We start from the raw sequence: 18,507 nt of genomic DNA on the forward strand, positions 1-18,507 counted from the left end.
TTAAATTCCCGTGGGGGTGGGGGGAGGGGGGGGAAGGGGAATAAAAGAAAAGGAAGATAAAAAAACACCGGCGGCGGCCCGAGGGCACGTCACGGAAATAACGGTAAGAGTTATTGTTTTCGAAAATCTATATATCTTTTTTTAATTTATATAAAAGATAACCCGTCGCCGACGCGATCTGCCACACGTTATCATCACTTTGTATGGTATTAAGTCCTGCATTGCATTCTGTATCGTTATGGATCACACACTTATGGTTTTATATGACATTACTTGTTCGTTGTTATAGGGCTATAACACCATTGTAATAATAATAATAATAATAATAATAGATGTTATGTCACGAATATACACCAACTGTCACATGTCATATATTACATTATACATATTATATAATGCGTCATTATATATTGCGTTGTATGATTATCCTTTCGCTCGATGCGGGCGTCTCGAAGACCTGATAAGGCGCTGCACCAAATGCACGGATTGTTATTGTTATTGTTGCACCTTCGAGACGTCTCGCAGCGCTTCACCGGAGTGTACTGTAAAGTGAAGTGACTGTATGTTTTGTTGTTGGGGGTATTTGGGAGGGGGTTAGGGGGTGTATTTGGGAGGTATTGGGGGGGTATTTGGGGAGTATGGGGCGGGGGGTTGGGGGTATTGGGGGGGTTAGGGCGTGTATTTGGGAGGTATTGGGGGGTATTTGGGGAGTATGGGGCGGGGGTTGGGAGGTATTGGGGGGTATTTGGGGAGTATGGGGCGGGGGAGTTTGGGGTATTTGGGAGGGGGTTAGGGGGTGTATTTGGGAGGTATTGGGGGGGTATTTGGGGAGTAGGGGTGGGGGGTTGGGAGGTATTGGGGGGGTATTTGGGAGTAGGGGTGGGGGTTGGGAGGTATTGGGGGGTATTTGGGGAGTATGGAGCGGGGGATTGGGGGTATTTGGGGGGGTTAGGGGTGTATTTGGGAGATATTGGGAGAGTATGGGAGGGGGGTATTAGGGGGTATTGGGGGGGGTTAGGGGGTGTATTGGGGGGTATTGGGGCAGTATGGGGCGGGGGGTATTGGGGCAGTATGGGGCGGGGTGTATTGGGGGGTGTATTGGGGCAGTATGGGGCGGGGGGTATTGGGGGTATGGGGCGGGGTGTATTGGGGCAGTATGGGCGGGGGGTATTGGGGCAGTATGGGGCGGGAAGGTATTGGGGCAGTATGGGCGGGGGGTATTGGGGCAGTATGGGGCGGGAGGTATTGGGGCAGTATGGGGCGGGGGGTATTGGGGCAGTATGGGGCGGGAGGTATTGGGGCAGTATGGGGCGGGGGGTATTGGGGCAGTATGGGGCGGGAGGTATTGGGGCAGTATGGCGCGGGGGGTATTGGGGCAGTATGGGGCGGGGGGTATTGGGGCAGTATGGGGCGGGGTGTATTGGGGCAGTATGGGGCGGGGGTATTGGGGGGTATGGGGGGGGGGGTATTGGGGCGGGAGGTATTGGGGCAGTATGGGCGGGGGGTATTGGGGCAGTATGGGGCGGGGTGTATTGGGGCAGTATGGGGCGGGGGGTATTGGGGGGTGTATTGGGGCGGGGGTATTGGGGCAGTATGGGGCGGGGGTATTGGGGCAGTATGGGGCGGGGTGTATTGGGGGGTGTATTGGGGCGGGGGGTATTGGGGCAGTATGGGGCGGGGGGTATTGGGGAGTATGGGGAGGGGGATATTAGGGGGTATTGGGGGGGTTAGGGGGGTGTATTGGGGGGTATGGGGCGGGGGGTATTGGGGGTTATGGGGCGGGGGGTATTGGGGCAGTATGGGGCGGGGGGTATTGGGGGGTATGGGGGGGGGTATTGGGGGGTATGGGAGGGGGTATTGGGGGGTATGGGGGGGTGTATTGGGGGTATGGGGCGGGGGTATTGGGGGGTATGGGGCGGGGGGTATTGGGGGGTATGGGGGGGGGTATGGGGGGGTATTGGGGGGTATGGGAGGGGGTATTGGGGTATGGGGGGGTGTATTGGGGTATGGGGCGGGGGGTATTGGGGGTATGGGGCGGGGGGTATTGGGGGGTATGGGGGCGGGGGGTATTGGGGGGTATGGGGCGGGGGGTATTGGGGGTATGGGGCGGGGGGTATTGGGGCAGTATGGGGCGGGGGGTATTGGGGCAGTATGGGGCGGGAGGTATTGGGGCAGTATGGCGCGGGGGGTATTGGGGCAGTATGGGGCGGGGGGTATTGGGGCAGTATGGGGCGGGGTGTATTGGGGCAGTATGGGGCGGGGGTATTGGGGGTGTATTGGGGCGGGAAGTATTGGGGCAGTATGGGGCGGGGGGTATTGGGGCAGTATGGGGCGGGGTGTATTGGGCAGTATGGGGCGGGTGTATTGGGGGGTGTATTGGGGCGGGGGGTATTGGGGCAGTATGGGGCGGGGGTATAGGGCAGTATGGGGCGGGGTGTATTGGGGGGTGTATTGGGGCGGGGGTATTGGGGCAGTATGGGGGGGGGTATTGGGGGAGTATGGGGAGGGGGGTATTAGGGGTATTGGGGGGGGTTAGGGGGGTGTATTGGGGGTATGGGGCGGGGGGTATTGGGGCAGTATGGGGCGGGGGTATTGGGGGTATGGGGGGGGGTATTGGGGGGTATGGGAGGGGGTATTGGGGGGTATGGGGGGGTGTATTGGGGGGTATGGGGCGGGGTATTGGGGGGTATGGGGCGGGGGGTATTGGGGGTATGGGGGGGTATGGGGGGGGTTATTGGGGGTATGGGAGGGGGTATTGGGGGTATGGGGGGTGTATTGGGGTATGGGGCGGGGGTATTGGGGGTATGGGGCGGGGGGTATTGGGGCAGTATGGGGCGGGGGTATTGGGGGTATGGGGGGGTATTGGGTGGTATGGGGGGGGTATTGGGGGGTATGGGGGGGGTATTGGGGCAGTATGGGGCGGGGGTATTGGGGGTATGGGCGGGGGGTATTGGGGGTATGGGGGGTATTGGGGCAGTATGGGGCGGGGGGTATTGGGGGGTATGGGGCGGGGGTATTGGGGGGTATGGGGGGTATTGGGGCAGTATGGGGCGGGGGGTATTGGGGTATGGGGCGGGGGGTATTGGGGGGTATGGGGCGGGGGGTATTGGGGCAGTATGGGGGGTATGGGGGGGGTTGGGGGGTGTATTGGGGCAGTATGGGCGGGGGGTATTTGGGGGTATTGGGGGGTATGGGGCGGGGGTATTGGGGCAGTATGGGGGTATGGGGGGGGTTGGGGGGGTGTATTGGGGCAGTATGGGCGGGGGGTATTTGGGGGTATTGGGGGTATGGGCGGGGGGTATGGGGGGGGTATTGGGGGGTATGGGGGGTATTGGGGGTATGGGGGTATTGGGGGGTATGGGGGGGTATTGGGGGGTATGGGGGGGGTATTGGGGGGTATTGGGGGGTATTGGGGGGTATTGGGGGTATGGGGGGGGTATTGGGGGGTATGGGGGGGTATTGGGGGGTATGGGGTATTGGGGGTATGGGGGGGTATTGGGGGGTATGGGGGGGTATTGGGGGGTATGGGGGGGGTATGGGGTATGGGGGGGTATTGGGGGGTATGGGGGGTATTGGGGGTATGGGGGGTATTGGGGGGTATGGGGGGGTATTGGGGGGTATGGGGGGTATTGGGGGGTATGGGGGGGTATTGGGGGGTATGGGGGGGGTATTGGGGGGTATGGGGGGGTATTGGGGGTATTGGGGGGTATGGGGGGGGGTTCGTGGGGGCGAATCAATACGCATTCGGACCTTCTTTTAAAAGAGCGACACCCCCCCGTCACGTGATCAGCGCGGGCCTCTGGCGTCACCGACGTGCCAGGACCGTGCGCGTGACGTCAGCCGCAGGCCCGGAGTGGGTGGGGACGGAGGGAGGGGGGGTGGGAGGCTGCGGGGCTGCCGGGCGGGGGAGCGCGAGGTCCCGCTGCCATGGCTCGGCGCTCGGGGCTGAGGGGGAAGCAGCCGGTCAGCAGCAGGTGAGCGGAGCGGCGGGGGCTGTAAGCGGCTGTCAGGGCCGGTGGTGGCTCCCAGGTCAGCGCCGCGCCGCGCCGAGAGCTCAGCCGACCCGACCCGACCCGGCGGCAGGAGTCTCCCTGGGTCAGGGTGGTCTGGTCACGTGCGGGGCCAGCCCCTCCCCCCCGTCCCGTCCCAGCTACTAAGTTGCACAAGTCGTATTAATCACCTCCTAACTCGTAACGCCGTTCCCCTGCCCTCCAGTGCCCGCCCACACTTACCGGCGACAATCAGCGGTGGAGAATTTCATCAACAAAAAGGATATTGCAGTGATTGAGAGGATACAGAGGAGGACAAACTGATTGAGGGGTTGGAGTGTGGGGTGGGGAGGTGTTTTGGGGGGCTATTTGGGGGGGGTTATATTGGGGGGGGCTATATTGGGGGGGGTTATATTGGGGGGGTTATATTTGGGGGGGGGAGGAGCAAATAGATAAACTGGGCTTGTTCACTCTGGAGAAGGGAAGGTTACGAGGTGATAAAATTACAGGCTTTAAGATTCTGAAGGGACTTGATAATGTAGATTATAATAAGCTGTTTTATTTTGTACTGAACAGTAGAACCAGAGGACACGGTCTGCAACTGAAGGCGGGGGGGGGGGGAGGGGGGTAAATTCAGAACAAATCTGCGGAAACACTGCTTCAGTGAGCGAGTAGTAAACTTACAGAACAGGTTCCCTGGGGAGATGGCGGAAGCAGAAAGTGTTGTTTCTATCGATAGATTACATAGATTTCTGCTAGAAAATAATATCTCGGGTTACAGGACACGACAGCCAGGATGGTGGAAGGAAACGAGATGGACCTCGGACTTCTTTCACCTGGCAAGTTCTTATCAAATGACCCATCACCTTGTACACGTTTACCATCCAAGCACGCTGAATCACGTGTGTGCAGTGTAGATTATTGATTTAAATTTTATGCAAATCGCATAAGTCGTATTAAATGCTATGGCCCAGACTGATGTCAATTTTTTACAGTATTTTCATACAAGCCACAAACTCTGCCTTTATCCATCTCTGTGTCCTCTGTTGCCATAGACTAGAAAATAGGTATTGTGGGAGTCCCAGGGATCGATCTCCCCCCCCCCCCCCCCATCTCTCAGCCAGGGCTGGAGCTTCAGGCTAGAGGTGTGGCACCAAAGAAAGACACGGCATCATGATAGAAAGATGGCTGGTCCGTCATGATGTGCTATTCTGATTTCCAGGCCGAAGCTGGATCTACTGTTTTTGCAGCGATTTGGGCGGATCCAGGCTATTCTCTACCCGTCATGGCTGTCGCAGAGTGTGCTGATGTATGCCACGCTGCTGGCTGTCGCCCTCCTTGGTGAGTCCGTGCTGTGTGCTGGGTATATTTCTGTCAATTCACTTTACATTAAATTCTGTGAAGCGCTTTGAAATGTCTTGAAGACATGATAAGGGACTATATCAAATGCAAGGGTTATTATTATTATTAGAGCTGTATATTTGATATAAATGACCTGGACTTGGATATAGGGAATACAATTTCCAAGTTTGCAGATGATACTGAGCTAGGAAAAGTAGTAAACAGTGAGGAGGATAGTAGCAGTCTGCAAATGGACATGGAGACTGGTAAAATGGGCAAACACGTGGCAGATGAAGTTTAATGTGGAGAAATGCAAAGTGATGTATTTTGGGAGGAAGAATGAGGAGAGGCGATATAAGCCGATGGTACAATCTTAAAGGGGTGAAGGAACAGAGAGATCTGGGGCTCATATAAGAAAATCTTTGAAGGTGGCAGGACAGGTAAATAAAGCTGTTAAAAAAGCATACGGGATACTGGACTTTATAAATAGGGGCATAGAATACAAAAGTCAGGAAGTTATGATGAACCTTTATAAAACACTGGTTAGGCCTCAGCGAGAGACTGTGTTCAGTTCTGCGCCCCACACTTTAGGAAGGATGTCAAGGCTTTGGAGAGGTGCTAGACGTACAGAGGATCGGTCGGTGTGTGTGTGAGTGAGTGAGCGCCATAATTTTCAGGGCAGATAATGATCCGTCTCCATGTTTAGTGCCACATCTTCGGTAACTTGGATGGGGTGAGGAGGCAAAATGCATCTCTGACATCTTGTTTCAGCTCCTCTGTAGTTTCATATTGCCGTTTTGTAACGGGGCAGTGGGGGGAAAGGGGGGTAACAGGACTTTATGGGCACTCTGTACAAACTGAAATCTCATTCGACCAATTGCCCTCCCCTTCACTCCATTGTGTACAAATCCAGGAATGGGATGATTGTTTCTGTATTTCAATATAATCCTGCTCACATCTGTCTGTTCACGCTGTTGTTAAAAGATCTTGTGACTCTTATCAAAAAGAGAAGGTATCCTGGCCTCCAGTTAATTGGTCATTCACCTCCTGGCTATTTGTGGGACATTGCTCTGCGAGAATTAATTTACTGCCATGTTAGCGTACAAAATACGCACTCACTACACTTTATAGAAAAATCCTGGGAAGCGTTTTGAGGTGTTTTGACGTGAGGAGGTGTTATGGATGGATTATGGATTATTGCATGGATTATTGTTAAGTGTTCAGTTTCTCCAGTCAGTTACTGACTCAGGCAGGTGTTGTTCTCATGTCAGCTTGCCCGCTCTGTTTGTTTTTGTTGAATAATGGCAATAGAGTGCGGTGTTGTGTACAGATTACCTGATTGAGTAAAGAATCCTGACCCTAGTTATCAGCTTATCAGGATTCATCCTCCTGGACTTTGATTTGTCAGGTTAATGGCTTGGAGCTGGCAAAGGAGATGGGTGATGGAAGCGAATAAACAGGATCTGGCATAGGACAGAGCAGGTGTCCTGCAAAATTTTGGGGCACAACCAGGGCTTTTGTGGGAACAGCACACAGTTGATAGGGAATGAATGCCAACACCAGCTGATTGGAACCCTGTTTTCCCATTCATTTACTCAGAGAATCAAGAGTTTATAGTACATTGTGGAGTCCTGCAGCCTATTGGTTAGCTTGCTCGCCTTACAAGCAAGAGGAACCCAGGTTCGATTACCAGTCGGGGCGAAATCTTAGGCAAGTTTTCTTGCTCCGCACGCCTCTGTTTACCTAGCAGTAAGTAGGAACCAGGTTGTTAGTCAACTGGGGGATTGCTTTTCCGGGGATAATAATTTATTCAAAAAATAATCATAATAAATCAGTCAGTCAAACCACAACTGTTTGTGGGACACCCGCTGTGTGAAATTGGCTGCCGCATTTTGCCCACAAAATATATAGTCAATTCACTTTGCAGTATATTCTGTGGAGTTCTTTTAAACATTGCGAAGATGTGGTAAGGTGCTATATCAAATGCAAGGATTATTATTATTCTGTGAAGCACTTTCAGACGTCTTGAAGACGGGATAAGACACTATATCGAATGCAAGGATGGTTATTATTACAGAAGAAGGTCATTCAGCCCAGCGTGTTTGTGGCAGTTCTTTTAAGAGCACTTCTGTGGTCCTATGTGTTACAATAACCAGATTGAGGTTGATCTAGTCTAATGTATTGTTGGTCCTGTTACAGAACAGCTGGTGGTTTATCAGGTGGGGATCATCCCCAGTCATTTCTATGAAGTTCTGGGAAACAAAGATCTAACCAGCTTTAGAAACCTCACCCTCATCGCCATCACCTCATAGTGCTCAATTCAGTGGTAAGTGGAGTCTTGTCTTACCTCCCGCAGCCTCAATCACTAGATGTACAGCACTTTAGCGCTGCATTCTGTTGGGACAAGGAGGTGTGGAACATCTGAAGGTTCATGCTCAATGAACTGCCAAACCTTCAGCTGGCAGGTAAGCATCCTGCCGGGGGCTGCCTGAGAGAGCTGGTCTCCGCCAGGTCTGCCATTGCCGTCCATTAGCCCAGGGTTAGAGATGGAGAAAATGAGCCTATCGCCTTGCAGCTGATCAATATCCAGAAACGTGCTGGGAGATGAGGGTTGGGGGGAAGACAGAATACGAACCCACCTGGAATGCTTATTATTATTATTATAGCCATGTTTCACCTACAAAATCCTCAGTCATTCCACCCTACTGTATATTCTGTGAAGCGCATTGAGACGTCTCAACAATGAGATCAGGTGCCATATCAAATGCAACTCCTCGGTCCATCCTGACGTGAACAGTTCTTGCGAGGTGAACCTCAATGCTAGGCGACCTGGTTGAATTCAGGATAGGCAGGTGGCTCTGGCCAAACACAAGGGAGGGATCAGGAACACTCGGTCTTCGCTCCAGTTATTACAAATGGGGACTATTTACACCACACGCCTGTTTACCGAGCAGTAAGTAGAAACCCAGTTGTTAGTCGATTGACAGATCACTTTTCCGGGGTAATAATTCCTTCAACAAAAAAAATTAGTCACTCAATTCCACGACTGTTTGTGGGACGCTGCTCTGTGCAATTGGCTGCTGCGTTTCAATTCACTTCATAGTATATTCTGCGAAGCGCTTTGAAACGTCTCAAAGACATGATAAGGGGCTATATTAAATGCAAGAATTATTATTATTTATTATTATTTTTCATTTTCAGCTAAAGAGTTTTGACCAGTTTATTTCGAGTCTGATGTACGTGCACTGGAGGCAGAGCCTGACCACGTACCTGCACAGGAACTACTTCCAGAGGAAGGTCTACTACGTGCTGAACGTGCTGCGAGAGGACCTGGACAACCCGTAGGTGCCACTGTCCCCAGGCCCTTCTCTGATACACTCGCTGAGGCCGTCTGCATTCTGTTTGATATGAGTTTTTGACGTGTGGATTGATTTCCCTCTCAAACAACTCGCACAGATGAAAGGGATCGAGTGACAGTGGGCAATGATCAGGGTGTGTGTTGTTAGCAGGCGGTAAGGGGACTCGCATGTTGTTAGCATAGAAACAGGAGGAGGCTATTCAGCCCCTTGAGCCTGTTCCACGATTTTATAAGATCATGGCTGATCTGTACCTCAAGTACAATTACCCGCCCTTGCCCTGTATCCCTCAATACCCTGACCTAACAAATATCTAGCGAGCTGGTGGGAGGGGAGGGAGAAGGTGCGCACATGTTTTTAACAGCCTGTTTGTGGGCATGTGTGTTGTCAGCCGGGTGGTGGCGGGGGGGGGGTGTGGTGGGGAAGGTACATGTCAGCAGGGGAGGTATGTTGTTTGTGGTCATGAGTGTTCTCACCTCTCGGTGTGTGTTTCAGGGACCAGCGGATTAGCCAGGACGTAGAGCGGTTCTGCCAGGCGCTGAGCACCGTGGCCAGTAAATGCATAATTTCTCCATTTACACTGGGCTACTACACCTACCAGTGCTTTCACAGGTAACATCTGGGATGGGGAGAGAAGGGTGTCAGTCACCACGCTCGCAATAAACAGAGTCCGCTACAGAATATGTTATGGAGTCCCGTGGGGTAGTGGTTAGAGCACTCGCCTCGCTAACAAGAGGACGCGGGTTCGATTCCCAGGTGGGCTGTAACCTTACCCAAATTTTCCTTACTCCACACACCTTTCTTTACCTAGCAGTAAGTTGGAACGTAGCTTCAGTCAATTGGCAGATCGCTTTCCGGGGGTAATAATTCCTCCCCAAAAATCTAATAACTTGTTCACTCGATCTATGACTGTTTTGCGCTATTGGCTGCCGCGTTTCACCCACAAAATACATAGTCAATCCACTTCACAATATATTCTGTGAAGCCCTTTGAGACCTCTCTACAAAGTGATAAGGTGCTATATCAAATGCAAGGATTGTTATTATAAAAAAGCGCTTACAGACGTTTTGATGTTGTAAAGGACCACAGATGAAAGTTTTTCGTGCTGGGAAGCATTTACAGCCTTCTGGGGTAGTAAATTCGATAAATTCACTACCCTCTGAGTGTAGTGAATCTCAATGTGCCTCTCGTGATCTGTGATCTAACAAAAGGCTCTCTTCCTCCTTTACACAGCACTGGCTGGATGGGGCCCGTCAGCATCTTCATTTACTTTGTGATTGGATCCACCGTCAACAAGATCCTGATAGGACCCATCGTGGCCACCCTGGTGGAGCAGGAGAAGCTGGAGGGAGACTTCAGGTCAGTTCTGCTTTCAATCTCTTGTCCTCTTCGCTGAGCTGCCTACCTCAACTCCTCTTTGTTCTTCCCCGCACCCCCACAGGTGGATGGACGGGGCTTCAGCCGAGAGGAAACTTCAAGGTATTTTAACCTTTATCCCTCTCCCACTCAGGTTCAAGCACATGCAGATCCGAGTAGGCGCAGAGTCTGCGGCCTTTTACAGGTGAGCACACGGCCATTTTCTGCGAGAATCAGGGAAAATATATTGGTCAGTAGGACATATGAATTAAATTGTACCAGTTTTTTGCCATTAGTGCTCGGGGGTGATGTATTTTGATGTAACGATTCAGAGCAGGATGCCTCTGTTTCTCTTGGGTGCGCAGAGCGGGGAGCGTGGAGCAGGTGAGGACAGGCAAGAGACTCCAGGAACTGCTGCGGACACAGAGGTTGCTGATGCAGAGGGAGCTGTGGCTTCACCGTGAGTCTGTGTGGGGCTGAGCGACAGAAGTGGGGGGGGGGGCAGGGAAAGGGGTGAGTCGATATGGGGGTATCAGGCTTCAATAATAATGAGGATAATCCTTGCATTTGATAAAATGCCTTATTACGTCATTGGGACGTCTCAAAGTGCTTCACAGAATATACTGTTAAGTGGATTGACTAGTTTGTGAGCGAAATGCAGTGGCCAATTGAGCACAGCAGTGTCCCACAAACAGACGGTGATTCAGTGACCACATTATTATTTTTGTTTTTTGAAGGGATTATTACCCCTGTAAAGCTAATCGACTAACAACCGGGTACTACTGGGTAAACAGAGGCAGGTGAACGCAGGAAACTTTCTAAGGTTTTGCCCCATTTGGGAATCAAACCCACATTCTCTTGCTTGCGAGGAGAGTTGACTAACCGCTACTGTACGATATTGGGCAGAATTTTTCTGGGGGGATGGTGGTGGGAGGAAGAGAAAGGAACAATGCAATTTTCTTTAAAACTCACTGAAAGTCTTTAAATCTGAGACAAGGCCTGAAATGAACGACGGACAAATTCAGACTGGGATTGGACGGAGATTTGATAAAGCGATGGAGGGAGGGATAGAGCAGTGTAGGAGGATAATATAATAATAATCCTTGCATTTGATATAGCGCCTTATCACGTCTTCTAAACATCTCAAAGCGCTTAACAGAATATACTGTAAAGGTAATTGACTGTATATTTTGTGGGCGAAACACTGCAGCCAATTGGCACAGCAGTGTCCCACAAATAGTCATGGATTAAGTGACCAAATTATTATTATTTTTTTGAAAGGCTTATTACCCCCGGAAAAGTGATCCATCAGTTGACAAAGAATCAGGTTCCTGCTTACTGCTAGGTAAACAGAGGCGTGTGGAGTAAGGAAACTTGACTAATGGTTCGCCCTGGTTTATGTTGTTTGGACCTTGTGCTTGTCCTTTCAGTGGGGGTGAACACGTTCGATTACCTGGGCAGCATCCTCAGCTACGTAGTGATCGCTGTGCCTATCTTCAGTGGGGTGTACGATGGGCTGCACCCCGCAGAGCTCATCGCGCTTGTCAGCAAGGTGAGCACCAGCCCTGGGGAGGGAGTGGAATGCCTCAGGCTTCAGATCGCCTCTTTGCCTCTTTAAGACCCCAGCCCGGATGCCAAGCTCAAACTGTTTCTTGCTGAAAGGCGTAACATAAGTGTACATTTGCATTGTAATTTATATTCAAAGAGTTTTGTTTCGAATTTCTGAAATAACATTCAGTATTCAGGTAATAATACCAATACTAATCCTTGCATTTGATATAGCACCTTATTACTGTATTGAGACGTCTCAAAGCGCTTCACAGGATATATTGTAAAGTGAATTGACTGTGATTTGTAAGTGAACACCTACAATTAAATATAAGTTTATTACAGTGGAGTCTAACCTTCATATTTCGAACCCGTCACTGGAATGAAGGGGTGTATTTTGAGCCGACTTCCACTAGGTGTTGCTGCAATAAAAGTTGACAAAGGACTAGAACACTTAATGGGATCTTTCATATGGAGGGAGGCGCCTTAGATAGGCTATCGTTCTTGTAGTCAGGGATGCCGCGTGTGGTACAGGAGCAGCATTAGTGAACATGGGGAGGAGGATATGTGCTATGTGTAACCTTTGCTCATTCCCCCCCCCCCACTTCTCTTTTCCAGAATGCCTTTGTGTCCATCTACCTGATCAGCTGCTTCAGCCAATTGATCGATCTCTCGACGTCCGTGTCTGACCTGGCCGGCTACACGCACAGGTGAAGGGTCATTAAAAGGTTGGACGGGGCAGGGAGAGAGGGACAACACAGAAATCAGGTGGTCTCCGCAGTCTTGCTCAAGGCCTTCAAGGCTGCCATGGTCTTGCTCCCCCCTACCTCTGACCTCATAAGAATCCCATATCAGCTTGTCCGCTCCCTCTGCTTCAGGTCCCCCACACTTCATGCCCCAGTATTGGCGGTCGGACATTCAGCATTTCTGCCCCTCTGGAACGCTATCCTGCAAACCCGCCGCCTCACCCCCTTCTCTTGCCTCCTTCAAGTCCCGTCTGAAGACCTTCCTCTTTGATCGTGCCTTCAGCTACCCTCATACCCCCAACCCCCTGCCCTGTATCCCCTCTGACCCCAACCCCCAGGTCGAGTACAAAACCGCTGATTGTCCAGCACTCTGGGACGTCTTTCCAAGGGCCTTATACAAGTGTAATTTATTGTTGTCTTAAGATGGCTGTAGACAGGAGTGGGGGAGGGTATGTTAGTGTTTGGACTGGATTCTGTCCACTTTTAGCTCAAGTACCTTTAGAGATTATGATATGTTCAGTGAGTGGAGTGGGGGCTCGCAGTGCTGGTCAGTAGATGTACTTGGTGCTGTCTGCATTGGCACCTCCTGGACTTGCCTTCTCTCTGTCCACTGGTTGCAGGATCGGGGAGCTGCAGGAAGCCTGCCTAGAGATTTCCAAATCCCAAGGGAAAGAGGGTCTTTGTGTCAGCGAGGATTTGTGGGAGTTTGAAGAGTAAGTTGTGCGGGGAAAGCGTGGCTGTGTTTAAGCTAGCCATTAAACCCATCCTCTCTGACATCAGTGTCACCACTGACCTCACCAGAGACTTATTGCTCCTGTGTTATTTTCCTTCTTTACTCTCTTCCCCACCCACCCACCCACCCCTGCTTGCCTCCCCCCTTTTCGTGCTAGTCTCCATCCGAGACCATTTTTTAAAAAAATCAAAAAATTAGCTTCCGATCTTTGGGCTTTATTGGGCACTAACATGTAATCCATGTGTGAATGCAATTGGATTGCGCATTCCATACGTGTGTGTGTGTGTGTGTGTACACAGAGGGAATTCTCTCTTACTCTTACCTCATTCGTGTTCTCTTTATTCTCTCTACTCTTGCTCATCCCCCGCGCTCCTTCTGGACTTGCAATATATATTTAATTATACAGTAAAAGTCACGTAAGTCTGATCTGTATAAATTAATGATCATCTTAAGTCATACACTGCCCAAGTCCTCTGCAAGTTTGACATAACTCATACTTAGCATAAGTAATGTTAACTGATACGACTTATGTGAGGTTTACTGTATACTCTCTCTCTCTCTCGTTTCTTTTGCCTTTCCACTCTTCTGTTACCCATTCAGTCTATCCTGTTTTTCTCTTTTCTCCTTCACTCATTTTCACCCCTTCTCGTGCTCACATCCACGCGCTCTCTCTCTCTCTCTCTCTCTCTCTCACACACTCTCACACACCGCAACCACGCATACACATACGCAGACTAGCCAGGGGCAGACTCCAGCCTGCTGGTGGGAAGGGTAATACAGTGTGCTCTGTGTACAGTAGCCTGGATTTAGGCGAGGGGCAGTCCAGTGGGAAGGCCTGGATTCTGGAGCGAGTCTCCTTCACCTCGCCCTCTTCAGACCAGCTCCTGGTGCAGAACCTGACGCTGCAGATCACAGAGGGCAACAGCCTGCTGATTACAGGCAACACAGGCACCGGGAAGACGTCCCTGTTACGGATCCTGAACGGACTGTGGGAAGCCGCGGAGGGTAAGAGAGACACTGCCGGGCCGGCAAGGACACACCAGGAGAAACTCCCTTCTCTTTCCCAATAAGTGTCTGTCAGCCAGGATGGGTTGGGCTCAGGTCCTGAAATGTGCGACGAGGCATGAGTTGGTGGGAATGACACTCACTGTAACCGCCCGCCCGGTGTGTTTCCAGGCTCCGTGCGGAGGTTGACCTGCTTCGGGCCCCATGGGATTCTCTTCATTCCCCAGAAGCCGTTCTTCACAGATGGGACCCTGCGGGAGCAGGTAAGCGCTTGGATCTTGTGTGCGTGAGAGTGAGTGAGAGAGAGCCCAAGCATGGAGGGAATTAATAATAATAATAATACTTGCATTTGATGTAGCGCTCAACAGGTTGTTGAGACGTCTCAAAGCCCTTCGTAGAATATATTGTAAAGTGGAGTGACTGTGTATTTTGTAGGTGAGACACGGCAGCCAATTGCGCACAGCAGCGTCCCGCAAACAGTCAGGGATTGAGTGACCAAATTTATTTATTTTTTGGAGGGATTATAACCCCCGGAAAGCGATCTGCCAATCAACTAACAAACCGAGTTCTAAGAAAAATGAAGGAAGAAGCAGCCAGAGAGTCTCGGGGGGGGGGGTGGGGTTGGCGGGGCAGAGAGAGAGAATGCGCAGCAGGATCACACTGCCACTGAGACCAGCGACCATCAGATGATAGTATGAGCTGGAGAAGGAGGTTCGCAGTCGAGCTTTGAGACGTCTTTCTAATATGAAGGGTACATTGTAATTCCTCTCGGGTCTTCAGCCTTCCTGCCCTACCATTTGGAACTCCTTCCCTCCCTCCCTCCACCCTTCCTGATCCCAAACCCAAGCTCGGGTCCAAATCCTCGACTGTCCAGCGCCTTGGGACGTCCTCCCGACGTGAAAGGCGCTATACAAATGTTGTTGTTGTGTATTTACATAGCTTTGTGTTTGTATTTCTGCAGGTGATTTACCCCTTGAAAGAGATCTACCCAGCCTCAGGTATTGTTCTGTGTGCTCAGTACTTCAGTGTGCAGGACAGCCTGTTAGTAAGTGAGTCACTAGAGCACAGCTTTGCTTTAATGTGGGTGTCCTGTGGACCCACTGTTACTGAGCACTGTAAATATCCAGCTTCCAGTGCAGAACAGCCTGTTTCCTCGGCTAAACACCTAGAGGTTTGCCAGTTATCAGCCCAGTCTCTGAAATTTATCGAACTTGATGCCAAGTGCACTCTCTATCTTTCTTTCTGTGACCGACAACAATCTCAGGAACTCCCTGCCTCAATCCCACCCATTTTGCCCCCTTTTTCCCCCTCTTCAAGTCACACCTAAAGACTTCCCTCTTCGACCGTGCCTTTGGCCAGCTCTTACCAGCTCGGTGTCCAGCCGCACCACTGTTAATCGATCCGAGACGCTACTCACATGAAAGGTGCTATATAATGGCCTGTCGTCATCGTGGCTGTTGACCTGGGTTGATGTCTTTTTCCATAGATTCAGCCGACGAGAGAATCATTCGTTTCTTGGAACTCACAGGCCTGGTGAGTCATTTCCGTCTTGGTTACCCAATATACAGGCATCTTAACGGGGCAGTGCTTTTACACACTCATCTTGTGGAGGGGCGTGTGTTCATTATACACTGGCATCTAACACAAGAGTGTGTTACAGACTGGCATCTAACGGGGGAGTGCGTTACACACTGGCATCTTGTATATATAGAGAGAGAGATAATACCGCACAAACCTGGAAAATAACCCTATATTTAATAAAATACCAGAAACTTTACAACTAAACTATGCACATGCTGACGCCATTATTTAAAGTGTGTGACTGCTTGTTGCCCAAACACCCTTCGTGCTGTTGCCCAAGTCTAATCGGAGTGCAATTTGCAGCAGAAGGTCCACCTACCTTTGAGAGATTTTTAGAAAAAAGCCTCACCATCTTTTCCTGTCTTTAGATGTCGCTGTTGAAGAGGACGGGAGGGCTTGACAAACAGATGGAGTGGAACTGGTGAGATCAATCGTAGATGTGCTGGTAATTTCGTGGCTTTCAAGCAGGAAATGCAGCTGGCAGTGTGTTGGGAAGCTGGTGGTCTGAACTCCACAACCTTCTGACCCAGTAGCAAAAATCAATCAATCAGTTGATTTCTGGGTCAGCAGAAAGAACACAACACAAAATTACGTGTGTATAGCACCTTTCACGTCGGGAGGACTTCCCAGGGTGCTGTGACGTCCTCTTGACGTGAAAGGCGCAATACGTTGTAACTTGTTGTTGCTGGCCGGTCAGGGATTTGGACCCAAGCAGTGGGTTTGGGATCAGGGAGGGTTTGGGTAGGAGGGTGGCCGAAGCTGCGATCGAAGAGCAGTGACCCCGATGGCCTGAAAGCCGGCCATTCTTTCTTTTTGTTCAACAATTAGCCTGTGAGCAGGGAGCGAATGGGCCAGCCATGACTTCGACACAGCCAAATCCAATATCGGGCCTCAACGTAGCAGCGGGCCACCTCATTTTATGGATCCCAAACACGAGCCCCGCCGTACTGTTGGTCTGTTGTGCAAACTCCTTTACTTCCTCCCACCATCAGGTTCGACGCTTTGTCTCCAGGAGAAATGCAGCGGTTGTCCTTCGCTCGGCTTTACTATCACCAGCCCAAATACGCAGGTCAGTGCGCTCGCTCGATCACTCTGTGTATGTGTGTGTGTCTCTTTTTCCCTGACTTTCTCTCACTCTCAATGGTCGCTGCCAACCTGCGCCTAATACTTTCCGGAATTAGGTAAGCAGGAATGCGTCCCTCCAGGTAGAGAGAGAGCGCATTCCATTCCAACAATCTATCTCTGAGATTTCCATGTGTTGGTGGGATCCCTGGAATTCTCAGTTTGGTTTGGGTGCTCTTAAACATGGTGATGGGTTTCCGCACGTATCAGACACCCAACTGACTCCCCCCAAATATCTCTCTCACTCTCTCCCTGACTCTCCAGTATTGGATGAAGCGACGAGTGCGTTGACGGAGCAGGTGGAGGGCGAGCTTTACCGGGCCTGTAAGCAGCTGGGGATGACCGTGGTCAGTGTTGGGCATCGCAGCAGCTTGGAGAAGGTGGGCAGCAAACAAATAATAATCCTTGCATTTGATATAATAATAATAATCTTTGCATTTGATATAGTGCTTTTCACGTCGGGAGGACGACCCAAAGCGCTTCACAGAACACACTGTAAAGTGAATTGACTGTATATTTGGGCGAACGCAGCAGCCAATTGCGCACAGCAATGTCCCACAAACAGTCGTAAATTGAAAATGACCAATTTATTATTGTTTTTGGTTTTTTGGAGGGATTATTATTAGGCTCTGTGTGGAGTAAGGAAACTTGCCCAAGGTTTCGCCCTGACCTGGAATTGAACTCGGGTCTCTCGCATGCGAAGCTCCTTATATCGCTCCTTATCACATCTTTGAGATATCTCAAAGTGCTTCACAGAATATACTGTAAAGTAAATTGACTATATTTTGTGGGCGAAACCCGGCAGCCAACTGCGCACAGCAGTGTCCCACAAACAGTTATGGATTGAGTGACCCAATTTTTCATTATATTTTGTAGGAACTACAACCACTTAGCTTACAGTATATAGTACCCTTCACATCGCCACAGGAAAATGGTGCAATGCACTTTACAGAGTAGAGAAAAGGGGTGGGGGTTGAAGGGAGGTGACCAAAGACAGTCAAAGAGTTATGTTTTAGAAGGGACTTGGAAACAGAGCGAGAGAGGATCAGCAGATCTTTCACTTCCTTTGTCAGAAACATTATCACATTGTGATGTTTGCTAATGGCCTTGTTTGTGTGCGTTTCTGTGTGTGTGGGTGTTTTGTCTGTCTCTCCATTTGTGTGTGTGCGTGTATGTTTTTCTGTCTGCTCATTCCAGTACCACGACTCTTTGCTGAAGCTCTCGGGAGCTGGTGCTTGGGAGCTGAGTCAACTCCGTTGACAGGCCGGCAAAGCAGAATGTCAAGGAGGTCGGAGCTGGTCGCACGTTTTCCCAGCTTGCTGGACCCCTGGAATGTACGGCAGTCCCATTGGGACCAAGGACATCACCGTAACGCCTAGAAATGTCACAGCTCGGAGGCAAAGCACTCCCAGCTTTCAGTCCTGGTGTATGTTCACAACTTGTAGGATGAGCCAGGAGGAGGTCTATAATTTTCCTCGACTTCAAGTGAATGATTCAGAATGACTACATGCAATCATGAAAAGAAAGGGATAATTCCCAGAGATAGTTATTTTTATTGACTGATCTCATTTCTATTGGATGGAGGGCATGGCTGAGGTGTGAGACATTACCAGTCCACTGCTCTGACCAGACTGAGCTAATTGGAAAAGATGAGGTATTAGTGCTATAAAAGATCTGCTGTGAGCTAATAAACTGGTGAAACGAGCTCAACTCGCTGAATGAGCATGTGC

At 50.5% G+C, this 18,507-nt stretch overlaps 1 protein-coding gene across 1 annotated transcript; it reads left to right on the forward strand.

Moving 5' to 3' along the window:
- Nucleotides 1-3,881: 3,881 nt before the first annotated feature.
- Nucleotides 3,882-18,487, forward strand: abcd4 (ATP-binding cassette, sub-family D (ALD), member 4). The gene is given in 20 exon segments (XM_042338002.1): nt 3,882-3,974; nt 5,212-5,330; nt 7,530-7,634; nt 7,637-7,656; nt 8,532-8,671; nt 9,182-9,298; nt 9,920-10,045; nt 10,197-10,247; nt 10,408-10,502; nt 11,473-11,594; nt 12,209-12,300; nt 12,957-13,049; nt 13,866-14,074; nt 14,246-14,337; nt 15,036-15,072; nt 15,561-15,607; nt 16,024-16,076; nt 16,648-16,724; nt 17,042-17,157; nt 17,975-18,487. Coding segments are annotated over 20 exon segments (1,821 nt in total). The 5' UTR covers nt 3,882-3,927; the 3' UTR covers nt 18,038-18,487.
- Nucleotides 18,488-18,507: the final 20 nt, after the last annotated feature.

The sequence above is a fragment of the Callorhinchus milii genome, unplaced genomic scaffold, assembly GCF_018977255.1.
Source record: "Callorhinchus milii isolate IMCB2004 unplaced genomic scaffold, IMCB_Cmil_1.0 Scaffold9, whole genome shotgun sequence".
Classification (NCBI taxonomy): domain Eukaryota; kingdom Metazoa; phylum Chordata; class Chondrichthyes; order Chimaeriformes; family Callorhinchidae; genus Callorhinchus; species Callorhinchus milii.